At 49.8% G+C, this 26,854-nt stretch overlaps 2 protein-coding genes across 11 annotated transcripts in view; both read right to left on the reverse strand.

The window, feature by feature from the left end:
- Positions 1 to 26,854, reverse strand: part of POC1A (POC1 centriolar protein A) — a 116,735-nt gene that overhangs the window by 82,299 nt on the left and 7,582 nt on the right. For 4 of the 8 annotated variants that reach the window (XM_075514469.1, XM_075514476.1, XM_075514468.1 and 1 more), the window contains exon 1: positions 1,134 to 1,239. In XM_075514469.1, the coding sequence (XP_075370584.1) occupies positions 1,134 to 1,151 (18 nt within the window). In that variant the 5' untranslated portion in view covers positions 1,152 to 1,239. Of the gene's footprint in view, positions 1 to 1,133; positions 1,240 to 3,894; positions 4,455 to 26,854 lie in introns of those variants that run through there. The other 4 variants (XM_075514472.1, XM_075514473.1, XM_075514471.1 and 1 more) reach the window with 2 other exon arrangements.
- LOC142415756 (heat shock transcription factor, Y-linked-like) lies at positions 8,929 to 21,894 on the reverse strand. 3 transcript variants are annotated; one of them, XM_075514478.1, is made up of 6 exons: positions 21,426 to 21,894; positions 14,296 to 14,353; positions 14,120 to 14,220; positions 13,100 to 13,316; positions 9,987 to 11,366; positions 8,929 to 9,691 (listed from the first exon to the last, which is right to left on the reverse strand). In XM_075514478.1, exons 5-6 carry the CDS (start codon positions 10,365 to 10,367, stop codon positions 9,623 to 9,625), a joined length of 450 nt encoding a protein of 149 aa, XP_075370593.1. In that variant the 5' UTR covers positions 10,368 to 11,366; positions 13,100 to 13,316; positions 14,120 to 14,220; positions 14,296 to 14,353; positions 21,426 to 21,894; the 3' UTR covers positions 8,929 to 9,622. The 3 variants fall into 3 exon arrangements, with proteins under 3 accessions (XP_075370593.1, XP_075370592.1, XP_075370594.1); XM_075514477.1 differs by lacking the exon at positions 14,120 to 14,220; XM_075514479.1 differs by lacking the exons at positions 14,120 to 14,220; positions 21,426 to 21,894 and having other exon boundaries at positions 14,296 to 19,013.

Consider the following 26,854-nt stretch of genomic DNA (forward strand, 5'->3'; position numbering starts at 1 on the left):
GACAAATTTGCAAGACTTAACACACCTGTCAAAACAGACAGGTAAACTCAGAACTGCAGCAAAACAGACTGACCCACTACCCTTCCCTTACATCTGGGGAACACAGCATGTCCTACACAGCACCTTGCTGCAAAGGCCAAACAAAGCCTGAGGTCAGCGGGGAGGAAAAAAAACAACCACACCACATAAAAAAACCCAAAAAACACTGAGAGAACTGTTACAAGAAGCTGTAACACTTGAAACTTGTCCAGACTTCAGAACAGACTGATCAGCCTTCAATCCCTGCTCTCATACACACAGCCTCTGCCTCCCTGGCAACCCCCACCACAGCCTGCTTGCCCTTAGGACTTGACCACAGCCCCAGCCTGCTCAAACAAGCACCTAGCCCCAGAAGAACAGGGCTGACCTCCCCCGACAACACCCAGCACCAGCCCTCCCCAGATCCAGAGCTCAGCCTACCTCCACCCCCAGCCTAGAGGTGCCCACAGACAAAAATACACTCCAATCCCAGCTGTAACAGCACCCCAAGACCCAGGGCTGCCCCCCCCAGCAGCACTAAGCCCCCCCAAGCCCAATGCTGCCCCCAGTTCCTCCCAAGCCCCAACTGCATGAGGCCTCCCCAGAGCCCAAGCCCAGGTCAGCCCCTCCTGCACAGCTCAACCCCTGCAGCACTAAGCCTCCCCCAAACCCAGAGCTGCCCCCATCATCACCCCAGCCCCTCCAGGCCTTCCCCTGCCCAGCCCGGCCCCAGCAGCACCAGGCGGCCCCCGGCCCAGCACCAGGCCTGCCATCCTCCCTCCCCCAAAGCACCAGGGACACCCCCCTTCCCCAACCCTGCACCGTGCCCCCCCGGCACCGCCCCAAGGGCCACCCCCATCAAACCCCGAGCCCAGGGGCCCCAGCTACCCCCCCAGCACCAGGGCCCCCCAGCCTCAGAGGCCACAGCCCCCCCTCCAGCACCCTCCCAGACACCCGGGCCGGCCCCAGCGGCCTCCCAGGCCTTCCTCCTGTCAGCAGCACTAAACCTCCGGGCCGCAGCAGACCCCGGCCCGGCCCCCTAGGCCTTCCCGCTCTCAGCCCAGCGCCAGCAGCACTAAACCCTCAAGCCACAGCAGGCCCCGGCCCCCCCTCACCAGGCAGCCGGCGGCCATAACACCTCCCGCGCACCGCAGTCCAGTTCCCGCGCGTCCCACGCCCCGTAGCGACGGTTCCGCCCTTAAAGAGGCCGCGGGGCCGGGCCGGAAGGGGCGGGCGGGGGCACTTCCGGCCGTGGGCGGGGCCTGCCCACGGAGAGTGGGCCGCCATTACAGACTCGGGGGCCGGAGCGGGAACGCGTTGCGGCTGGGGGCTGGTCATCCTCCGCCTTCTCCTCCTCCTCCTCCTCCTCCCCCTCCTCCCCCTCCTCCCCCTCCTCCCCCCGCCAGTCAGCCTGTAAAGCAAGCCCGGTTGGAAGCGTAAGGAACGGGCCTCGCAGGCCTTGCCGTGAAAGCCAGTTCCTCTGAGCACAGCTGGCCCCGAGGGTGCTCATCAGCGTTAGGAAAATGTGCTTCCCTCACTATTACATCAATCAGTCAACCAATCCTTACAGTATGAAAACGTATTAGCTTTATAATATGTAGTAGTTCACGTTATATGCTGCAATGTAAGAAGGTAGTGTAATTTTACTGCAGACTTTGGTATTATTCTTGCTTAAGTAAAATTAAAGGACGGCCTGGCCCTGTGTATAAGGCCTGTGCTGTGTGGAGGCTTAGAGCTGCCCGGAGGGATAAAGGATACCCCTGAACAACGGGGATAGTGCCAGCATCCTAGCCTCTCTGACATGGCTTTGAAACCCTCCCAGCAGTATATACAAGTAACTCCAGCAAGACTGATGCCAGGGACATCTGGATTGATAGACAAGCAGCAAGAATGCTGCAGAAATAGAGCTGCTTTGCAAAGTTTTCCTATGATTAGCAATCTGTAGCGTGGGTGTTAGGGATTAGTCAAATCATGTTGTACTTGAAGGGTGTAAGATCCCTGTGTAAAACCACATTTGGGGTGCCCCGATTTGGCTGGGACACCTTGTGCATAAATATTTACCCTTGTAATTCTAGACTGGCCTCTCTCCTTGGTCAGCACGGGCCAGTCACAAATTTTCATGACATAGTATGTTGCCCTCACTGCTGCCGAGACGGCATTTTCCATCCTGTTACACCTCTCCCCAGCACAGCTGTTACCACATCAGCAGGAGACGTGCTTCCTAACTGTGCTGACGTTCAAGAAGAACAGAACTGCATGTAATTATCCTGCTTGTATTTTACAGGCTCAAACATTCCGTTCCTTCCTCTTCATCCTCTGGGCAGGAGATGTTCCTGTTCACTTTACCTGAATCACTCCTGCTTTGTTCATAAATGCACAGCACGCACTTGTTGGCAGGCCTTGTGACTTAAAAGCTGGGGTTTTTTTTGAGGGAGCTTGTTCTACTATGTGAAATTGGGTTAAAAATGAAATGGATTTTTCTCCAGTTATTAAGGAACTGACAGCTTCATTCAACACAGGGGGAATCCTCCAGCTTTCGTTCCAGCGTTATCAAACCGCTTCCAATTTACACAGGTCTGGCTTTGTTGTTGAAAACTGCCTGTTATGGTGAAGGGTAGTGGATGGGCTCTAACACAGTGCTTCCCGGGAGCACAGCCAAGCAATAAGAACCTTTAAAAGACAGATTTCTGTCTTTAAAACTGTATTTAAAAGACAGTTGGACCAGAAATTACTTTGCTGCCACTCCTAATCGAGAGGAAAAGAAGTTTTCCCTAACATGAATCAGCCCAAGCAATCAAGCTCTCCAATTCTCAGAAAGCAACTGGTTGTGTATTTTGTTTAAATGCGTATTTGTGCCTTTTACAGCTTTTTTCCTTTTTCTTCTTTAAGATTAATACTCTAACTGAAAAGTTGCTTCATGCAGGGTTAAAAAACATTTGCTTTCTTAAGGAAAAGCAGAGCCAAGTGACCTTGCTTGGTCACTTGGAAAGCAGAGCCCGGGAGACAGCCAACCTGACCATTTCAAACCTTTTCCTTATCTGCCAGGATGCTTTGCTTAGGGCAATGTCTGAACACACCTCTCCCACCGCCAGCTGCAGCTTTTTTCCCCCTAAATCAGTCACCAGCATCAAGCCAGTCTTAGCATGCGCTTGCTGCACCCACAGCAGTCGTGATCGGTCCCTGGGGACAGCACTTACACCTCCCAGCACCTCCACGCCAGATTCCAGCGAGTGGGAAAAGGACACAAATCCATGCTGAGGTCAGCATCGGTGTGAGGCTACATACGCCGCTGCCAGCCTGCATTCACTGCCTACGTGTTGCCTCTTGAGCCTACTGACGTCCCTCGTGGCCACAGCAAACCAATACTGGTGCGATCCAGGCTGCCATGGAGCCATAAACACAATCCCATGAATTGTGCTTCTCAGGGAAGCCATCCATCCCCCTGCGCTGCCATCCCATGGTCGACAGTCTGCTGGTTCAAGGGTGTTTGTGTGTCTGAAAAGCTCTCTGTTTCCCCCGGCCCTTTGAGCTACTGGGTCTGAAGAGATACATACCACCCTCAGGCACAGCCTTTCTGCCCACAAAGTATGGATCTCAGATCTATAAATCTGAACCAGTTTCCAGCATCGCTTAATCTGTTCCTCATTAAATTCTTTGGCATTTGGCTATTAGCTTTTCTTTCCTTGCAAGGAAATAAACCAGAACACGGAAAAGATGCTAAATATGCCCAAGGTGCTAAAGAAGCCTTGTACAACCCGTTTTAGAGAAATATGAAGTCAGAAACATGTTGTGGTTGCACTCCCACTTAGAAAAGTGGGAAATGGGAACATTTGCTTTTATTGAAGGATTCCACCACCCCAAAAAAACCCAACCCACCTTTTAGATGATACAGGAGCAGATACTACTTCACTTACCAAGTCCTCAGCCCTAGGGTGCCACTGCGTAACACCAACAGCCAGAGGAAACAGCAGCCCAATGCCGAGACATTCACACCTGCAGCAGTCCAGAACAAACGTCAAAAGAAGAATAATTAAAGAATATTCATGCCAAGGTCTTTGGGAAAAAAAGGAGCCTCAGGAGCAACGGGCACACATCAGGTCCTGTGGTGGAGAGGACGGGGTCTCCAGATAGCCCAGTTTGGCCAAGGCAGCACTGGTCAGGCTCTGTCCCAGCATCTGAACGTCTTTGTGGCATTATCTGCCCTGGGTTTGGGCAGGACGGGATTTTCCCATTCCTCAGAAGCCGTGGCCCTGGGAGCCAGCCCCCTCCAACGCCCCAGCCAGGGAGATGGACCTCAGCCCATGTGCTGTCACCCCGCCACGGGCAGCACTGCGGTGTCACCACCGGCTGAAGAGGCACGGCCAGGAGTGTGACTCTTGCTTTTCTTCACATGACCACCTGAGGGCAGGCTGAGGCCTCGTCCAGCCTTCAGTTTTCTAAAGATACAGAAATAAGCATGAGAAGTGGATAAAATGCAACATGATTTCATTGAAGATGAATCATGCCAAACTATCCAGCTTCCGTGTTAAGACTACCATAACTCTGGGCAAAAAAAGCGTTGAGCTGGCCTCTTTCAAATACCACTTCCCAGCTTGCAACCTAGACATTATATAGTAATTCTCAGCAAGTCCTTCCCTGGGGTTATTTGTATGACCATGAATCAGGAAAAGCCCCAGGATCTGCCACCTCTATCGTAACGACAGGGCCTTGCATTGCCAGCCCTGCCAGGGCTGCAGCCCCTGCACGCTGCAAGGCAGCACGCAGCCACATTGGGCAGCAAAGCTGTTGCATAGCATCAGACCCACCCAGAATTCAGGTGGGTCGTTCCTGCATGAAATTACAGCTAACCTTTGACTTCGAGCCCAATTCAGAAAGCCCTGAACTTCTCGCTAGAGTGAGCAGGTCTAAGTTTAGCAACTAAACTGAATGTTTACCACTTCTGTATTGCAAACCCCAGGTGTCATGTGTCCTGTTAATATTTAAACTGCTGAGCACACCAGTCTCTATACATACTTTTGCAGTTTTAAGAATATGCCAGCCTGGGGGACAGTGTGCTAGGCTTCAGAAAGCCATGATGAGACTGTTTTTCTGGAAAAGCTGAGGTTCTTAATGAGACAGCAGTGGGAAGAAGTATTTGCCATCTACAGAGGAAGCACCAAGAGATGTGGAGTTGGTCAAGGCAATGCGCACAAGCTAAGATGGAACCAGCAACTGCATCCAGGTCTCCCAGTTGCTAGCAGCACTCAGAACAAGGTCATCCCATCTCCTTGACCACCATGATCCCAGCATGGGTCTTCCACAGCTGTTTTGTGTCCCATCCCAATATGCCCTAGAGATGGAGGCAGGGGCCTTGAGCAACCAACCCTGCAATGCTTTGGCATGTCAGCCCAACCCGCTGGGATGGGACAGCCACCCTGTTATTGCCACTTTGCATCCAGAGAGCACAGCAGGGATTTAGGCAGCCTAAGCAGACAGCTACAAGGAGCCAAAAATTGCAGATGAAGATCAATGTAGTCCAGAGCCTTGCTGTCCATAATTCCCTCGTTGCTGTTGCGGAAGGAGGCAGCTGCAGCCAGTTTGGGCACTGCAGAGGGGACCAGGTCCACCAAGGAGCTCAGCTGATGACAATGACATGGTCCCATTGCTTCCATGGGGAGATGCTGCTTTACACCAGCTGAAGATGTAGCTTGCTGCCACATCAGTGATTTTGTCTCTGACTAATGGCTTTGTCCTGCCATGTATGCCAAACCCATTTATTTATAGCTCACAATATTTTTCTCCCACCTGCCTTTGTGCTTATTTTGCTTTCTTACGGAGTTAAGAAAAAGACGGGAGAGAAAAAAAAAATCTTTTCCTCAAGTAAATCTCTCACTGACCTAAATGCAAATTTGTTCAGGCAAATTCAGAGAGCTTTGATCCTGTGTCAGTCAGAGGGGAAAGGGGAGGGGACCAGACTCTGCTGCTATCGGAACGGATCTTTACTGCTGCGTAACAACTAGGCAATGAAGCAAAAGCCACAGGAGTTTAAAGAGGAAGCTCAGCCAAAGGTCACCTGGCTGTCCTAGGTGCTTGTTATCAGAGCCTTGAAAAGAGGGAGGAAGGTGACATGAGCTGATTATAGCAACAACTGGAAAAGGCTGATAGGGCTGGCGGAGCTCATCACCCCTCCTTGGCACCCTCAGAGGTGCTTTGCTGTTGTAAAGGAAAGGGTCGGCAGAGCCTGGGCTCTGGAGCTGCCCGGGCCACTAAGAGAAAATTTGTCTGTCTCAGATCCGAAGCATCTGCTAAGCAGAGAGCCAGAAAGCACCCTGTTAGTAGCAATACTGTATTTTATTTGCTGCCTTGTCTTTGCAGGTGATTTGTACTACTTTCACTGCTCATCCGTATAGCTGAAGTGATGAGGGGAAGGGTGACGAGGGGACAGAGACATACTGACACCAGGACATATCCTGGAGCGCCAGAGGAATACACTGCCACTCCCTGTGTGAAGCTATACAGTTCTTCAGCCATCCAAGAGAGGTGGAGGGAAGGGAGGTCATACATGCCTACAGTTTCCAGAACTGGCCTAAAGGAGGAGGAAGATTCAGGAGTGAGAAATCCTGGCAAGCTGGATCCAGCCAGAATCTGAGCAGCACCTTTCTGGCCATCTACGAAGTTGTCTCTGACCACTTACATTGGTTCTAGTGTCTTAAGCCACTGTAAGATCTTCAAATCTGTTACACAAATGTAGATCAAACCCACCTTTAAAACGTCTCGCAGTACAGGTGACCCCAGCTCTGCTGATCTTGCTGACCAAGGGCAGGCGGTTGCTTTCAGTCCCTGAACTTTCTCTGCTGTTGCCTGCAGGGGTGAGCGGAGTTTAGACGTCGCTGAACTCACAATTGCATCAACGCAGAACCCAAAGTGCATGGAGGCTGGTACTAGGAAAATGCTAGCTGAGTTCACAGGAGTGAAGCTGAGACCTTTGGGACATGGAGTTCCTCACTCCTGGGGCATGCACCCTGCATCTGCACCCAGCAGGGGCATTGCCGCACAGACCCTGGTGCTGGGGCAGGCCTGGCCAGAGCGGGTAATGCTGCACAGTCCAGCACCACCAGAAAGGTATTATCAGCGTGAACAGTGCTAGAGGAGCATGCTTCAAGTTCTTAATCTCTCTCCATTAGGCTGCTTTCCCATCAACATTGATCACTGGGCTGGATCACATTTGGCTTTAACTTTTAAGCCTATAATCTTGTCAAAAATCTTTGTCCCAAAATATCCAAAGTCCAGATCCTCATTCTGCAGATTAGAGGAGGGTATCAGTCTGCCCCTGCTAAAGGGTATCGAGTTTCCACGCAAAGTATTACATGGGAAGGGCCAAAAGATGCACCCTCAGCCATGCCAAGAGCAGAGTGGGCAGGAGGACGTCGATCTTTGTAGAGAAACTCCTGTTGACAGCACTGAGTTTGGTCAGCACAGGCAAGCACACAACCGTCTGGTCTGTCTTCTAAAGCTCTACACTCCCAGTGGCCTTGCACCTCCTGAAGACCCCAGGTGGCAATCTGCTCTCCTTTCCACACCGTTCCTGCAGGCTGTGGAGAGGAATGGCCGATCAACGTGACCAGGGCAGACCACAGAACAAAACCAAGTATCTGTTGCATTTGCTGCCTTTACATGCTGAAGGGAAAGATGCACCTGTTTGCAGAAAGTCAGAGCAGCCCTGGTTCCAACCAGCATTAACTCTGTGGCATCCACCTAACCATCTCCCCTGCAGCTTCTTTCCCCTCTCTGAACAGCTTGTAGAGTTACTAAAGCCAGACCGTTCTGCAGTGAATTTAACTGTGTGAGAGGACAGACAGAGGTCCTTTGTATTTCCAAGCCAGTTTGAGGCAGACAGAACTGGAGAGGCAGTGCAGCCCACTGCCCACCACCCAAACCAGTTGCTTCCTCGCACGAATCATTTCCCCTTCCAACATCTCATCCTCAGAGAGAGAAAGAGGCGCCTGGCTGCTCTTCTGTGCGGTGCCAATAGGAGCTCAGGCTTTGCTGGACCTCTTGGCGCTACCATGATATTGGTGCATGCTTGTGCTTGGATGTCTGTCTTGCTAAGGCCACTAAAGGACAAGTGGGAACATTAAAGCCACAGAACTATATAAGAACGGTGTTTTCCACTGTGCAAACAGGACGGGACAACTGGAAAAGGTTTATTGTTCAAACAGTTTATTACCAACTCTGTTGGCTCCATTTATTACTAACTATCAGACTCTACTTATTTTTAATGCTAACAGTCTCCACTAACTCAGTACCAGCTATCTCCTCTCTATCTAGCATGTGCCACACTGGGTGCAGCCCCATCACCTGCAGCCACAGCGTCGGTGGCGCAGGTGCAGGTGGGACAATGTGGGGCTGTTGGGCTTTGGCTGTGGGATGGCGTTGGCACGGCCATGGCAAGGGCTGCTGCCAGGCCGGGCATTGCCAGCCGGGGCTTGCAGAGGGGTGAGAGGCCAGCCCAGGGGACCAGCCCAGCCGCTGCGCCGGGCTGCACGGGGGGAAGGTGGGAAAGCCCAGCCCTGGTGCCAAAGGCGGCAGCTGTGGTGCGGGAAGTGCAGCCTGGTGCGGTGCCGGAGCAGCGGGCCGGAGGCCAGCAGGGCCTGGCTGCTGGGTGGTGGTGCCAGGGATGGGGCACTGTTGTGGTTTAACCCCAGCTGGCAACTCAGCCCCACCCAGCCGCTCGCTCACTCCCCCTCAATGGGATGGGGGAGAGACTCAGAAGAGTAAAAGGGAGAAAACTCATGGTTTGAGATAAAGACAGTTTAATAAGTAAAGCAAAAGCCACGCAGGCAAGCAAAGCAAAACAAGGGATTCATTCACTCCTTCCCATGGGAAGGCAGGTGTTCAGCCATCTCCAGGACAGCAGGGCTCCATCACGCATAATGGTTACTTGGGAAGACAAACGCCATCACTCCGAACGTCCCCCCCTTCTTTCTTTTTCCCCAGCTTTATATGCTGAGCATGACACCATATGGTATGGAATAGCCCTTTGGTCTGCTGGGGTCAGCTGTCCCAGCTGTGTCCCCTCCCAACTTCTTGTGCACCCCACCCTACTCGCTGGTGGGGTGGGATGAGAGGCAGAAAAGGCCTTGACTCTGTGTGAGCACTGCTCGGCAGTAGCGAAAACATCCCTGTGTGATCAACGCTGTTTTCAGCACAAATCCAAAACACAGCCCCGTACTAGCTACTCTGAAGAAAATTAACTCTACCCCAGCCAAAACCAGCACAGGCAGCCCAGAAGCTCTCCCAGCCTGCCACTCCAGCAGGGTCAGGAAGTTGGGGAGCAGCTGCCTGGGAAGGAGTTTGGACGCTGCTGAGGCTGGGAGGTGCTTTAGCCCAGCGCTTTGTTGGTGGAGACCTCCGAGGGGGAGACACCAGCGTGTCCTGCGGTGGAGCTGGTGCGAACGCCTCCTTCTCCCCCCCAGCAGCGGCTCCCCACGCAGGCTGAAGATCTTGGTGTCTGCCTGAGGGGCCGCTTTCCTCCAGCTCCGCATCCAGGTGCAATGCAGCCGGGGCTCTCCTTTTGCATCCCACTCCTGGCATGCACCTTGCCAGCAGCTGGGGATGGTCCCTCTTAAAGTTGGGGTTGTAGTGGAAGCGCAGAAGCTAAACAATGCAAAGAAGAGTGAGTTGCCACCAGTTCCTGCATGGAAAAAAACCAAGAGTACGAGAACTAAGGCTTTTGATCACAAAAGACAAAGGTGGGTATTGAAAAGGACTCTCAGGGGCATTGGAAACCTGAAGCTCGGGCTGTCTCAAATGTGACGATACAGTTCTGCTAAGCCATCACCAGCCCTGGCTTTTCACCTGAGAAATGCCCTGAGAAAGAAATGAAGGTGAGGACATTTATGGCCACCCCCATCTCCTCTGTTGCCAAGGCTTATTTGATTTGAACATCAGTCTCTCCCACCAGTTCCTGTGCAGAGGAATTGATGTACCTTTCTAGAAGCAGGAGCATCTGCTTCTTCCACTGGAAATTCATCCCCGGAGTCAGACAAATCAGACACCTCTGGCAGTTCGCGCAGCCCATGGAGATCGAGCTGATGATGGAAACTTTCTGTGCTCTCCATTTCAAAAACTCTCCCAAGTCTGCTTCTTGCCAGCACTTCCCTCTTGAACATTTCCTCATTGACGGCAACAAAGACTCCATCATCAACCCACCAAATGGACTGAAACTCGTCACTACGGGCAATTTTCCAGAGCTGCTTGAGAAAGGAGATGTCTTCAGTTTTGCCACCGCTCTCCTTGGAAGAAGCAGGAGTGTCTCTTTCAGTAGTGCTGTCATCACTCCAAGCTTGGAAAGCTTCTTCTTCCATCATTGCTCCTACAGCAGCGTCCCCAGCTACTGGATCATCCCACTCAGGAGAGGCAGGAGAAGCTGAGCCCGATGACTCCACCAGCTCATCCGAGGAAGAGGAGGAGATTTCAGCTGGTAACGGCTCCTTTTGAAACTATCCAGTCTCATTTGGGCTCGACCTTTCTTCTGCAACCATCGCTCTGGCCAGCCAGGCCTGGTCCTGCCAGACACCAGTCGAAGGCCAACTGGTGCCAACTGGCTGACTGCGGGTTCCCATGGGAGACTCTCAAATGTCACCGTGGCACCCATGCCACATGGCGGTGACATCTCAGGCTGGCACCCATGCCCTGGCAGAAGGGAGCAGCCAGAGGAGAAATTGCTGAAGAGCACTTGTTGCTTTTCACTCCCAGAGCCAGCGGTGGTGGGACTCCAGAGCCCAGAAGTCAATCAAGCTGTGCTGAGCGGCTGTAGGCAATGAGAGGACCGTGCTGTGTCCGCTTGCAGCCAGGGGTGGGTCCGCAGGGAGGAGCAGGGATGGCTGCAGCATTGGGCATCCCAGTGCCCCGTTTGGGAAGGTTTCCAGCTGGGCACCTCTGACACCTGCATACAGTCCTTACTGTCTTTGCTGTGCTGGTGGCTCTTGAGCTCCTGCTTCACAGCCTTTGGCAGAGAGTGGGGAGCAGCAGGGCTGGGGCTGCAGCCAGTGTCCGGAGTGCTGGGTTTGTGGGGTCCCTCCTCATCCAGACGGTGCTTCACCTTCCCCATGTGTTACCCTGACTAGGTCCCTCCTAGTCCCCTTTATTTCTCTCTGGGCTGTCCAGCAGTGTGGGGAAGTCAGTTTCCCCAGCTGAATGAATGTAAGAAAATAGAAATCTTCCTGTTTGCTGCCCATTTCTTCTCTAGAAAGAGAAGGGCTCTGTGATTTGAAGAGCACTGCTTCTGCAAGGGAACAGGTGTGCACCCAGGCAATGCTCCCCTCCCAGATTTCCACAGTCTCCCAGGGGCTGCTCCGTAGGATCAACTGGAAGTAAAACACTATGAAGGCTGTGCAAAGGAAATGGAAACAGGTGTGCAACCCCCCCTTTCCTTGGTTTGCTCTTTCAAATGTAGGAACAAAGGCAACAAAATCAATCCTGCTCTGTAAAGCTTTTGAATCAACCCCCTCTCTACAGGATCAGGTGCTTTTTCTGTAAAGCAGAGGTCTGATCTCGAGAGCCCAGAAGTCAATAAAGCTGTGCTGAATGGCTGTAGGCTATGAGAGAATTGTGCTGTGTCCAGTTGCATCCAGGAAAAGGGTCCGCAGGGAGGAGCGGGCATGGCTGCAGCATTGGGCATCCCAGTGCCCCCATTTCTGAAGTTTTTGTGATTCACTGGGGAAACATCTTACAAGCCTTGGCTGCACATTCTTTAAAAGCCAAGCAAAATACTCCCATCTCTGAACACTGCATGACTGCACAGCAGTAATTTCTAGTCTCCCCAGGCACTGATAGTATTTTTGCTCCAAGAGAAGCCTAATGGGCTGGTGAAAGATCAGCATCTTTCCCTCTGAGCTGCGTGGCCACTTTTGGAGGAGCCCAGCATACAGCTGAGCCCAGCCCAGCACACCAGGACAGTCAAGCTGTGCCTGATATGGGTTGTCATAACCTTTGTCACGGCCACCAGGCACTGTCATGCTCCAGGCATGTGGTGCCATGACGTCCTCCAGTCTTTCATTGTGCTCCCCCCCTGGCACTGGCTGCATTGTGCCCTTCATCCTTTGGCTTCTCTAGCCCTGGAGGAGTTTAACTGGGTTTTGCGTTTTGTTTCTTATATTTGATGAGAAAGGGAAGGGGGTGCATGAAGAAATTTGCCCTGAAATACCCTCTAGATTTGAAGAGCTGGCAACAGTTTTTCCTGAGCCAGCTTTATGTGTTCGACATAAGCTATACTGACGCAATGCTCCAGGCACTACCACAATACTGACAAAGCTCCTTCAGGCCAGCATTTAAAAACCTGTGAACAAGGACTCCTCATATGCCCTGAGATCTGTCCTGCAGCTGGAAAAGCTCCCTGGTAGCAAACTAACCTTTCAAAGGGGCTATGAATACTTCTGCCAAGCAAGGGGAAAGGGTTTCCCTTGTTGAAACACATTGCAGCAAGCCTTGTGTGGCATAAACCCTCTTCATGCCAGCAGGATCAATGCAAAGGACACGTCTACGGTACCGGGTATCTGAGCTCCTGCCTCTCTCTCTCTCTCGCAGCCCAGTGTGAGGCAGGTTGGCTGCAGCATTTTGCGAGCTCTACAACAGGGGAGGCTATTTCTAAGGCGACAGAGACCCACAGCAGACAGCTGAAAGCCCAGAACAACCCCTGAGCTCACCTTGTTAGCAGTCCCAGGTTAGTGTTCTCTAACAATCTGTTCTAAGTATTGGCTAAGTTTGGAAACAGTGCTAAAAGCAGGCTTGCTGCTCCCATGCCAATGAATGAAGAGCTTGTCAACAGAGGGAGATTCACCAGCAGCAGGACAAGGGAACAGCACAAACATTACTGTACAGTATTTCCTCTATAGAACAGTTTATATCTAAGCGTGAGTCCTTCAAAATGCTGTGATAGAGCTTTAATACTGCATTAAGTGCTGGGAAATGGAAGGAGCAGAGGGTATTTCACTATCTAGCTTCAGACTTTTGCAAATGGATGTGAATCCTCCACCCAAAACACAGATTCAACTAACAAGCCAGTTCCTAACACATTCTGACCCTTGAAAAGTATCCATACTCAGCTTTTGGCTTTCACTTTATCTCCAGAAAATCCTCTGCAATTTAGGCTTGCTCCAGGGGTGAAGCTCACCAAGTGTTCACACAAGCCAAGGAACAGCAAGCAACGTGTAGTTGCTGGCAGCAGGGCAAACCCTTTGGGGTGGAGAACCAGGACCCGGTGATCGCAGCCACCTCTCCCATCTCTACCTTCAGGAAGCAACTTGTTCTGTTTTCTCCTGCAAAAGCAGAAAGGGCAAGAAAGGAGCTGGTTGTCACAGGGAGATAAACAAGTCAAAAAAAAGAGAGGCGCTACAGCTGCAGTGAGTTTGAGATGTGCTGCTTTTGAGGTGTAGGAGAAGCCAGTCCCCTGCAGCACCCCAGGCCTTCTCAGAAGAATTTATTTCCCACCCCAAGTCACCCAGCCCTGCATTTCTGGTCAGGTTTACTCCCTCTTGGAAAGCAGACACATTCCTCTGCCTCTGCCTTTCAGCTCAATGCCAGGTCTGCAACATGCCTGATAGATAAACCAAGCCCTGTCAAGACCAAAAGCATTCTTGTCTATCGCTGTCCCTTGACCCATTGTACGAGATCTTTTTTATCAACTCCTGGAGATGTGGGAAGCAGCTGGAACCCAGGATCCATGGGAGGAAGGGACAGCATATCAGGAATCTCAAAAATAGGTTAGGCTCGAACCAAGTGAGGCAGACAAAGCCCATAACCCCTGCCAGTAGGATGAGCAATGCAAACAGTGGGTGCCTGTATCTTAAGTAGAGATTTTTTCCCAGTCACAGCAGAGGAATGTGTTTTAAGTAGGTGGCTTTTGGCCTTCTGTTTTGTTTACTCTTCCAAAGACAAAACCAAAAGTGACACCATATCCTGCTTTATTGAAACACAGAAGGAAGCATCTGGGAAGGAGAGGCAGAACATGACAAAGTCGAGAGCAGCTTAAAGGGAGACATGCACAAACCCTCCTGCTCAGCCTGCTGAATATGTAGGTATTTATCTACACAGCCTGCTACCACAGCTGAATGGAAAATACTTGCTGGGCTTTGGGATGCTCCAAGCAGCCAGGAGGAGAACAGGGGGAATATCACACTCAACTGCTCCTCAGGGTTTGCTTGGTTTCTTGAATAACCACCACTGCACAGAAGGACCAGACGCTCAGCTGATGGTAGCAGGCTCCACAGCCTCCACCATAGCTGCATTCATACTTACACCAGTTCAAGAGCTGCATGGCTACCACCCAATTTTCAAGCTCATGGTAACTTCTAACCTGTGCAAGTAGAAGCAGAAGAGCAGAATGAGGAAGTGATCCACTGAAACTTGTCCTGTGTGAGGGACTTCCCAGTACGAGAAAGGCGCTGCCTGCCCAGAGAAGTGCCACACTAAACCAGGCACTGGAGAATGGCCAAGCACTGGATCAAGCTATGTGCTTTGTTCAGAGAAGACAGTACCTCTGCCAAGTGCAGGCAGTGGCTGAACACTGTTATAATTAGAGCTGAGGTGCCAGGCCAGTTGTTTCTAACTCCTGTTATCTTTATTACGTGTCTTTCAGTATTTTATATTCACCTGAAGAGAGCCAGTGTCCGATTTCAGGGGGCAGGAGAACTTCATGCTAAGAACATCCAGTGTTTTGTTTTCCTAGTTATGCAGAATGGTCCTCATCGCAAACCTAGGTGCACCACAAAGGCTCATAACCAGAAGACAGAGGGGAAGGACCCCACTTGCTAAGTCAACTTCTTGAAAGATTAGGGTTGGCAGCATTTAGTTCTGTCAAATTATTCCAAGGGTAATTTTTCTAATCAGCAAACATTTATTAGAAATTGCAGAGGTACAGTAAGGGACTGGCACAGGGAGGGATAGGCTATTTCATCTGCAACTGTCCTGACCTTCAGGGAAAAAACCCTCCAGCATAACATAGTTGCCATAACTACTTACGCCATAACAAAAGATGTCAGAAATGCAAGCTGTTGACATTACAGGATACTTAGCCAAAATGAAACCTTATGCCTTTCAAACTGTGAGCTGTAAAGACCAGCAAGTTTTATGACAGTGTGATATGCTATCCTACAGTTTAGAGGGCAGGAAAGTGCAGCTGACATTGAACACATAACACTAATTTATTTGAAGGAAGTTCATTTCCAAATGATACAGAACTGTCTAACTCATTGCCAAGTTCTGGATCTAAACCAAGCAACTTCATAAAGGGTTAGACAGATCAATGCAGAACGGGTTCACCAGCACTTTTACGTTCTGGGCTGTATCCTCTGGCTCAGGGGATTGCCAGGAGCATAGCGCACGCCAGCATCTTCCCTTAGTGTCTGCTGCTAGCTGGATGGACATTTGGTCTGATTTGTTTGTCACATACAGTCAGCCAAGATGCAATTATTCAAGGCTCAATTTTGTTTGTGAAAACAAAGTCTCCTCGCCTGGTGGTGTAGGATGTTACAGGCTTGTTTCTCAAAGTGTCTCATGCGTTTAGTTCTTCCTTCTGTCCCTTGTGAGCCTGAGCAGAAGACAGACCACCATCCCCAAAGAGGGCAGACACCTCCACACAGGGCTGCTCTGCTTCTTGTTTGTAAAGTATTACAACACACTGTGCAAACAAACAGTCTAACCTCAGACGAAACAGACGTCCCATGCATGGGATTAGTCACACTGACGTTGCAATCACTAGTGTCATGGATAAAAACGACCCAAAGAAGAGGAGTATGAGAATCATCATGGCTTATTTACATTAATTATAAACAAAGACTCCCAACTCTCTTGTGCTAGCCCAACAACTACTTGCACCTACCTGTTGCCCGTTATCTTAGCTCAGGACTACGCTAGAGCAGATTTTCTGCCATACCTCTGGGGTGGGCTGCCTTGTTCTTACAACTTCAACCAAACAGCAAAAGCATGATTTTACTGCAACTGTTCTTGCACAGTTTCTTGTTTCTTGCACAGTTACAGGAACAATTCCTTTTTGCTATAAAGATGTACCCTCATCTCGCCTCCAGATAACCTAATTATAAGCTAAAGGTTCCTGGTACCAACCACAGCATAAGCTCTTACATAGGTGAATGTCCTTGTTCAGTGTGGTACAGCACCAAACACTGCCCCTGAGCTGAGCCATGGTTGCTGCTCTGCTGGTGATATTAGCGCTCACAATAGTTGCTTTGGGCTTAGACCGCAGAAAGGAGGCTTTAGCATTAAAAAAAAATCACTAGTAAATTCATTAAATTGTTTTAAGTTAAACATATCTTTTATACAACCCCTCCCCTTCTCAAGTGAAATACAGCTACGCAGATGTGATGCTCTTACAGCTTTTGACCTAATGCTTTTATGCAGTAGAGGGGTGGAAAGATGATACAAAGCCCACGCATGCTAAATCACCTTTGCAGCAGGAAAATCAAACCCCTTACATAGTAAAAGCAACCACAGAGAGTCAGGGCATTGGGCTAAAGCAATTAGTCAGGTGGACAAACAGATATCTGACTGGTTTTCTTAGGAGTGGGTGACTTCTTACACAGATTGTGCAACTACTCTGTCTCTACTCTGCAGACACAGCCTGATGTCCAAACACCAGCATCTGTAATAGTGTTACTCTGTATTGATATTGATTGCGTGCATTTTGCAAATAAATAAACAGTGACTCATAACTGACGGGCCTGGAGAAACCCCGGGCAGGGGTTATAACACAGGCTAAGTCATCACCTCATTCTCATTTGTCCAACGATACCATTGTACGTAGTGGGACTGACTGCAGCAGGGTAACTCCAGAGAGGAAGCAACCCTGGATGCCAAGGCCAAATCCTCCTGCCCGTGCTTGCCGTTGAGTAGCACCTTGCCTGAGGCAGAGTCCCGCAGCAGCACATGTTCGCTTCGGCAGCTCAGTGACATTTGGTCTAACTGGCAACAGCAGCCCTGGCCTGGCAGGATATCCCACAAAGGTGGATATTCACGCTATATACTCACCCAAAAGCACCTCTTCCCCCCAGCAATGTGCATGCCATCCCATCTTCCAGATAGCTACACTGAATTAGTACTGGGCAAGTGAAAAAAAGTACAGAAGATACTAGATAGAAGTTAACGTTTAACCTTTGTCTGCCTTACACTGCTGGCAAATCGTTGCAGGCAATCCAGAAATTTTTTCCACTTGCTTGGTTTCTAATTTGTGAGCAACTTTGTTTCCTCTACCATGCAAGGAGCTCCATCAAGAGCAGACCTAAGGAAACCTGGTCCCTCATGGATTTAGTATTTGGATAATTAGTTTCTGCATGTTTGGGGTTTTTTTTTTCCTTATGGCTATTATGGTTTGAGTCTGCTACAGCCTCTTTCTTGGTCAGTGTATTGTAAGGTCCCTATCCACTGGCTATGTGGTTTCAGAGATCGCTCAGGGACCTTTAAAAGCTTTACTGTTCTTTGAGCTTTTCACTGCATGGCCACCACGTTCAAAGCCGCTGGCAGGCAGTCAGCACAACCACAGCACCGTGTGCCATCATGAAGTTCAGCTTAAAACAGATGGAAAAGGAAGCCAATAGTGAATCATATAATAGCCTTGCAAAAATCCTTTAAAATGCAAGAGAATTGCAACACCAAATCTGAAAAGGCATAAAATGAGAACATCCTTGTTTGTAGCCTCGTCCCCTCAATTCCCAGAGATATAGCCTGAACCTCCAAACCAAAAAGCTTGAACAGTCATGATCTAGCTACCAGATCTTCAGCCCTGAATGCCCAGACAGTAGGGAAGCTCTTCAGTCCAAATCTGGAGTCTTGTTCTTCTCTCACAAACAGTAGCCACCCACAACTGCCTAGCATAAACCCTCCTGTCACAAGAGGAGAGTCAGTCCTTTATCCTTGCAGCCCATCACCCTGCAGGACTGCCTGGTACTGGAGAAGCAGTAGCTGTACATAAATGGATGGCTGATTCATGCTGGGACACTGGTCTATTTTCTTGTCACCCCAACACGATCTCACCCAGCACAAGAGAGCTGTAAAGCCAGTTCCCTGAGTGGTCCCACTCCAAGCTGCAGTGACCACACTGGGCTGAGCAACTAAAGACGTCAGTGGCTTACTGGGGGCTGTGATCCTTAAGGCTTTGTCTGTTTGTAATTACGCCATCTCATTCTTCTTGATGAAGGCTTAGTGGGGAGTGTATCCTGCCTGCTTTACTCAGCAGTGTCTGAAAATATCGTGTGAGCAAGGGGGCAGTGCGGGGACAGGGACAGAGGCTGCTAGGATCTGCTTGCAGGCCGCAGAAAGAAGAGCATGCTAAGACCATCAGTTTGAGCTTCCAGTGACCTCACCCTGCCTCCTCACCTCCCTTGACATGCATCCAGAGGCGCACAGTCATCTCGACATCCTTTCTCTCTTGCCCAGCAGGGCCCAGCTGTGCTCCTCACTCCAGCCCTGGGCAGCTCAGGTCTGGGCTGGGGCCACTGCAGCACCCCAGAGGTGGAAGCCAGGACCTGAGCACTGGCAGGGTGGGGGGCATGCAGGAAAGAGCAAGCCCATGTTGCAGCGAGCTCACTGCAGCATGAACAGCCAAGGGGTTTTGCTCCTTCAAGCACCCTCTACTTTGAGATTAATTCAAATAAAGGTTGTTTCATTCACAGGACAATTGAAGCTTGCAAGACAAGTAATTGGTGGGACAGCTACTCACTAGCAGCCCTGATTATTATTCAAGACCCAGGCTGGTGTTTACTTTAAAGACCCTCCATGTTCCAGTACAGCTCTTCCACTACCCACAATAGTTCAGCAACATCTGAGGCTACAGTAACTGTTAAACTGTTGTCCTGTGGTTTGGGTGAAAACCTGCATTAAACAATATCAAGACTTATCTTGATATGAGCTAAGCAAAGCTGAGCGAATGGGAGATGTGCTGTCGCAACAGAAAGCTGTGCAGAGCCCCAGGCTAGGCAGAGTTGCTGACGCCTCCAACTCAAGAAGTCAAGTTCAAGGGCTGCCTAACCTCATCTCTTACCCAGAGCAACACCAGGTACTTTCCAAGGAGGTGCAAGAACCCCAGCCTGCCTGCATAGGTCTCAACCTGCCCTCCAGTACCTCGGGACTGGTTTATATCTGGATCATAACACCTGTTACTCCCTCGGGAAAGCATCACTGTTCATTACAACACCAGGTTGCCTTGCTTCACATTTAAGAACTTGAGTTAGACGCTCCGTCTGGCTAAATTTATGGCCTCACCAACTTCTGAAGACAATGAGACACACAGAAGTAAACTCAGTTAATCAGTAGTTAAAATTATTTTTTCACAGCCCAATCATCCTTTAGTTAAGTTGCACAATTTCATGGGAACAAGCCCCAGACAGGCCAGAGATGTTGGGAACAGGAGGTTCTCCCCAGCTACCACACAATACATACCATTCCTGGGTAGCTATTTGTTGCCACCAATCATGCTGGGAACAGCACTGTGCCCTGTGACACAGTGGATTCGATTTAAAATAAAACCAAAAAGAGAAAAAGTAGGGCAGCCTTGACAAGATCTGCTTGACTCATCCTACTGCTGTGTTTAATATTGTTGGAGAATTGCTCCATGCAGGGAGCAATTTAGAAAAAGCTTAGGAAAAGCTTGTGATGAGGAAAGTTCATCTGCTTTACTTTAGACCAGCTGCATGCCTGGCCAGGACAGATGCACTTGGCGTGTATACGGAGGTGGCTTATACATAGTGAAGGAGCAACTCGTTCAATAACCACACATTTATGAGACAGTTTCTAATCAAACCCTTCATCCAAGCAAAGATAACAGGCTATCCTGAACGTTCTCACCACAAGTACATGACAGCTCCAGCACTCTGCTGTCTACAGGACACAGCAGCCTCATTGTGCAAGGATCCACCAAGCAAACATGACAATCCCAGCCTCACGGCACCCATCCCCTGTCTAACTTGAAAAATCTTGTGCTATGAACTTACCGTAATCCTACATCTTCAGTAAGACTTCCAAGCTGTCTGTGGTACACTGGCAGATCACATGGCAGTGCCTCCAGCTAAGATACATGCCTGCTTGCCTGCTTTCTTAATGCTCTGCTCTGTTTGGGTGCACAAAGCATGGGAGATGTCTTTTTACTGTAGGTGAAAAAAATGTCATTCTGTTCAAAATTTCATTGCTGTATTGCTTCCTACATTGACTTCACTCTAGACTACTGTGGTGTAATGAGACAACGAGGACTGCCTACCCTTGGGTTAGACAGCTAATAAGCTACAAGCAACAGGCCTTGCCCTGGGAAGCCACCGAGCTCTAACTTGCATAAAACCAGTAGTTTAGGAGAGGGATTAGCAGTCTTTCAGAAAAGGACAGTCCTTCTTTTCTAAAGTGAGAATTGGACTTGGCTTAGGAGCAGCTCACAAGACTGTCTCAGAGCTGCAGCTGACTTGTCCAAGTTGCAGAGGGAAATGCAGAACTCCCCTGGCCACCGAGCTCCAGGCTCAGCAGCTCCAGCACTAGCACCCATGAGCCACCATCCACCACCAGCCACTTTGTCTCACCCTTCCCAGCCCTGCTGCACAGTGGTGAGTCTGCCCAGATAGTGGGAGAATGTGTGATTCACCTGGCAGGTGAACAAATATGTGGGCACATCCCCTAGGGAGGTTAAAATTGGAGAAGAAAGTTTTTTCACTGCTCAGCCTCACCAAGTTGGTGGGCCAGGAGTCAGAGATGACCCTCCATGTGCTGGCTAAGGATCAACAAGGCAGGGGAACTGGGATCTGTGGAGACATCTTCATATATTAAATGGAAACCACCACGATCAAAATGCTGAAGAGGAACGACAGTCCAGTCACAGACACGTATACGGACGTGTACACGTGAAGGAAAAGAGAAATCCCTCAGTGAGCAGAGTGGGGAGCCACATTTGTGCTCTTGCTAAGGAAAGGGCTGCCTGCTGGCCAGCCAGCCAGCCAGCCAGCCAACACACACACACACAGACACACACACACACACTCTCACTCACTATCTCTCTCTCTCTCTCTCTCTCTCTCTCTCTCACACACACACACACACTCACACACTCTCTCTTCCCCAAGCAGGAAGTAGCCAGGGCACAGAGTGCCTCCAGCCCAGTTGGTATTTAGGGGATTTGGGAGAGAAGCAAGAATAGTGATGGGTATTAAGAGTTACTGCATCAGAGGCAAGTATGAGTGATGTCGGACTTCACCAAACCTGTTATTCACAGAGAAATCTGTCCCTCGCTTAGGTTACAGTCAGGGTTTACGCTAAGGGCTTTCTCTTTTCTCAGTGGGTATCACAAGGTGTCAGCTCTGGTATGAGCAAAGTGGAGCAGCCTCAGGGTAATGGCACTGGAATGACACTGAGATGAATTTTGGTTTGGGTCCCAGTTTTACTTTAGGCATCCAGAGGTGTTTGCTTGTTCTGTGTCCCCTTTTCACCCCTGGTGGGACAGTCTTGTCTCCCAGCAGGGACTGCTCCTCCAGCACATATGGCACAGGTCTCCACTGTGCAGACACATGACCAAGGTAAGACCAGCAGAAACAACCTCCTAATTACCAAAACCAAGCCCAAGAAATTCATTAAAGGACAAACAAACCCTGACCACTCAAGTCAAGTCCCTATTGTCTACCTTAATGCACTGTTCCCCCATCACAGGGCACACTGCATCTGCTTGTTTTCAGGGTATTGCATATCCCTCCAGCTGCAGAGTTTCCCCTCTCCAACTACTCTGCCCAGGCTGGGTGGAAGAGGAACAGGCCACGCTGCCTGCCACCTCCCCCAGGGCAATTTCCCTGCTTTTCCAGAAAGAGCTACTCAGTGGAGGAACCCTGCTAGATTTCTCCTACTTTTGAAATTGTTTCTTCCTTCAGCTGATGATGACCTACATAATAAGCAGGTCACTGGAACACAAGAGATGTTTTCTGAGGCAGAGGAGAAAAGCCAAGCAGTTCCCCTGCTGCATGTGCTTCTGAGGACAAAGTGAAGCGCTGTTTCCCAGGGGTCCCACTCAACAGCCTCCTTCGTGCTCTTCCTGTCTGAAATCAGTGGGAGCTGCTGGGATCCCACTGGGGACACGATCAGACCCTGAGCAGAACATCAGGCTAGCTAAGGACCAGCTCCATGGGGGACCGAGGGGAGCTTCAGGAACATAAACCCTCCTCATGTGAACAGTAAACATGCCACGTGCAGCCCCTGTGCACAAGGCTGTGAGCCTGTGCAATGGCCTGGCTGTGTGAGATTCAATCCACCAGGCAAGGTGAGCTCTCATCAAACAAGCAGCAAAGGAAGGGAAGGAGAGAGCAGGAAGATGTGAAGGGGACAAGTCCCCTCCATGATCCCTGTGGTGCAACCCCTCCCCAGCCAAAGGAAGGATATGGTTGTAGCAGGTCTGCAGACCACAGGAATAAAAGACCAAGTCGTCCCCAGCTGGAACAGTGCCCTACCTGAAAAATTGGAAGGCAAGAAGCAGGGTTAGAAGAGCTTGAACTCAATTTACTTTTCAAGCTCTAGTCATTTCTGCTCCTTTATGGGGAGCATTCCTAAAGGCTTACTACAATAAAGTACAAACTGGAAATGAGAAGGATTTGAGTAGCCAAGAGAAGAGAGACCCTGGGAAATCCCTTCAGCATCAGTATGGTTTAAGGCATGGCAGCACAGAACTGGACTGACTCAGGATGTTGTCTCCAGCACCATCCTCTCTAATCTTGCAGCTGATCTCTCCCCATCTTCAGATCCCCCTCTCAAATGGGAGACACTGCTGCAAAAGATGTAAACCAGCATATCTAATCCCTACACGGACTGGTGCACTGCAAGCAGGAACCAGCTACCTACCTACCCAAGGGTAAGGCAGGAATCTATTAGAGAAATGAATGCAACGTAATCCTGCCTGGGTCTCAGAGTCAGTCCCAGAAGGATATACAGAGCGAGTAACCAGAGCAGACAAGGGTAAGAAGCTCTCTCAAACAGCCTGATGACTCAGAGAGCTCCAGTAACAATAGTGCAAGTCTGGTAACTAGGTCACAGTTATGATCCTTAATTAATCCTGAAGAGACCCCATCTGCCATGGGGAACATGACAGATAAGGTAGGTCATTAAGCCCAGAAGCAGGCCAGGGGTAATGCCAGACCCCAGCCTAGCCCCCAGAGGTTTGGGGGCAAAATCCCATTTGGCAGCAGCAGCTGCTTTGCCCAGCCTGCTCTCTGCCAAGCTTTTAGCCAGCAGACGCACCAGGCTCTCCCCATCTCCTCCAAGGAAGCGATGGCAGCCTGGAGTCTGTTCACTAGCCACTGCCCAAACCACACTGACATAAACCATGAAACAGGAGAGAGACGGGATCGAAAACAGCCCAGGGGCAGGCAGCAATGGGGCTCCAGCAGACGAGCCGTACCAAATCCTGCTAGACAGCTGAGCCCCAGCTCCCTGCGCTGCACTTCACCCACAGCCCTTCTCTTCTCCCCCACACCCCTCTGTGCTGGGGTGTGCTATCCCAAGTTGCTTCTTCCCCTGACTCTTCTGGGCTAAGAGATACCAGTTTCTCCACATGCGCTGCCTCAGCTTGCACAGAGGGTTAAATTAGCATGCTGGGCTAGCAGTCACAGGCTGAGACACGGGTGCTGCAAAGGGGCATCAAGGCCAGTGTAGAAAAGGGCCTGACACTGCAGCTGAAGTTAGGAGGTGTCATGTGCCAGCAGGAACAGGTTGTTCACTTGGCAGAAAGACCTGTCCCTGACCATGACAGCGGAGACCCCATCTGGCAGCAGGGTGGCAGAGACCGGCTGAGGGCAAGGGCATGGATGGCTGACACCTGAGAGAACAGTCTAGGTGTATGTGATCTGCCCTGGCCTCTACAGCTAGCTGTGTTTTGCATCTACACATGATCCCTATGAATGTCTTGATCTGCTTAAATCCACTGGTGACAGGGAGATAAGCTGAGATAATGTTGACTGAGTTTTCAAGTCCCGGTTCTGCTACCTGAGCAATTAAAAAGCGGCCACCATCAGCAAAGATGGCAAAACCTAACAGGGCTTCTGAGGACTCAGCACAGAGCAGGAGCATTAAAAATAGTTGTTTGAAAGGAGGGATGTGTGACTAATAAGCCCTAAACTGACAACTATTGGGAGATGGAGGCAGCTTAGTACTAAAGCCATGTCTCCAGGGACCCTTATTAAGGTGTCACTTGCGCTCACTACCACCCCTAAATTGTATTCAGCAACATGCACAACTGACAGCATGCCAGGGAACAGACACGATTCCATACAATTAAACCAGAATAAGTAGCAAGGAGAAAAGCTGCCAAGTAAACATAAAACAGTATTTCTACCCAAGTAAACTTTGAATAGCAAGCAGAGCAATCAAACGCAAGGCATATGCACCATCACCATACACATGCACTGTTCTCCCTCATCCAAGTGCAGCTGGGTGAGGGACTGCACCGCCACGAGATCACTCCATGAAAACTAGGTCAAGCCCAAGAGACAGTACAAGGACTTTGGGAAGGATGTACTGAAATCACTTCTTCCAATTAAAACACAAGCTTAGGAAGCAGCTCTAGTTTATTTGCTCTTGTAATTGGAGCTTTAAATCTCAGTTACTTGCTCAAAATCTCATCGTCCTTCGTGGTAAATATATCTTGACAGGGTTTTTGCTGTGGAGGAGACATGCAGTTTTGGGAACCAAGCTGACACAAACATAGGAAAGGTTATCACCTTTCTGAGTCAGTAGTACAGAGAGCACAGGTAGCATGGAGCAACGCGTGGTCCCAAAGGCTCACAAGGGAACCCAGAGCTTGCCCCCTTCACTCACCCACAGAAGAGCAGCCCACTTGTTTGCTGTGCCAAGCACCAGCCTCCTCTCTCCCTCCTCCAGCCAAAGTGCAAGACCAGACGCTTTGCAAGCCCTGAAGACCCTTCAGAATTTCAGCACTAGATAGCACAAGGATCCAGAGGGTTTGCACACCTTAGCGTATTAGAGTTGTTGGCTCCTGTTTTGTGGCTGCAGTGGTGGTTGCCCCCCTCCCAGGTACCCCACCCTCCACTACAGGGTCTCATTCCTGCTGCAGTTTGGACAGGATGAATGTCTGCTTCATATCTTAGAGCCTGGCCTAGTAAGTGTGTGTTGCCCAGCATGACATCTCTCCCCAAAACTGCTTCTTCCAAGACATCCTTGCCTCACAAAATGCAGCTTGGCAAAAAACCCCTACTTCACACCCATCCAGACACAGAGATTGCTCAGCACACCCCATCAGAGGCAGAAGAATTAACCTTTAAGTAGTGAATGGGCTGGGGAAAAACGTGGCAAGGCAACCCAACCACCCCTCTACTTGTTAAACGCTGAAATAATACATGCCAGCTGCACTGTATTTGCAGACTTCAAAGTGCCAAACAACAGAAATACATAACTGTCATCAGGGCTTTTGGGGACCGCTTAAACCCGAGCATCCCAGCAATAGCTTTGTGCAGTGGAGTTAATCTGAAAGTTTGCTGGTGCAACCGATGGCTGGAGAGAATCAGTTTCCCTTCACCCCAAATCACCTCTCCATGTAGAGCCACCACCCCTCCACACCACGTTCTCACATGGCTCAGTACTTTCTCCCTACATGATCAATCATCCCTTATCAGTGCTAAGAGGGGGGTGTCTCAGGAAAGGTCTCCTGTCCTAACATTTAATTTTGGGTTTTTTTAATTAACACATTATCAAATTTCACACTGGAAACAAGATGCAACTTTTTGAGAACATGAACTCTGAATTGCTTTTTCAAGGTAAACTTCAAAGCAGAGACTTGTCAAGACTAGAGGTCTTTAAAAATCAAGATTGGAAGTACTTAAAAAAAACTAAACCTACACTCTAATTCTCCTAGGAGGTTGTGGGATGGCTGCAGGAATTTTTGGGCAAAGTGCTGCAACTTGTAAGTCTGAAGAGACTAGATGTTCTAATGTATGTGAAAGTTCTGTAAGACTGGCAGAGCTCTATATGAAACCACAGCACACAGGTCAATCACATGATCCATCACTAATGCTAAGCCAGCAATAACCCTCTACTCTCCCTTGGTTTGCTCTTACAATTAATTCGACATGAGAAACCAGGCATGGAAGTAAAGGGAATGACTTAACCCTAGGTATTTTTGCCATTTCAGTCTTAGTTTCTCAGCTGACCCCTTTCAACATTTTTGTTATGCAAAGTTTGCACTTCCACCTCTTTCTAGGACATTTCCTAGCATCAACTTTTCTCTTCTTCGTCCAGGGCTGGGACAATGTGCATTTCCAAGAGAAAGCACATGTATCTTGCCTGATTAAGTGGAGGGATTCCTGAACAAAGACATTAGATACTCCAGGTTGTTTACCACGTCTCCTGGAGATACAAGAACAACATATTAAACCTTTTCCAACCATTACCACCAGCCCAAGCCAACACCTGACAAGACTAGGTTTGCTTAGCATACCAAGTCAGAGACAACTTGCTCCTTTGAGTCCTCTAGCCCCGTAGATCTCAGCTGGAATGGTGTTCAAAGCAGCTGCAAAACCATCAGGTCAAATAAACTACAGGCAGAAAAGGCTGCCAGCAGGGTCACAGTACCCCAAGAAACCTCCCATCCCAGCTATCCTGGCTGGTCCTCACTTGCACTCCTCCTGGTACCGCCTGTGCTGCTTGGCAGGCAGAGTGGCCCAGGAGCCTTGAAAGTAGAGGCCAGAGCTTTGCATGACTTAGGCTGTTTGTAAGACAGTGCAAAGAGAGCACCTGCCAGCTTTTTGAAGAGTTCAGTACAAAGGCAAACATGGAATCGAAGCGTCATATACTCCAATAACCTGAATATGTCACAGTTTCC

The sequence above is a fragment of the Mycteria americana genome, chromosome 11 (genome assembly GCF_035582795.1).
Source record: "Mycteria americana isolate JAX WOST 10 ecotype Jacksonville Zoo and Gardens chromosome 11, USCA_MyAme_1.0, whole genome shotgun sequence".
NCBI lineage: Eukaryota > Metazoa > Chordata > Aves > Ciconiiformes > Ciconiidae > Mycteria > Mycteria americana.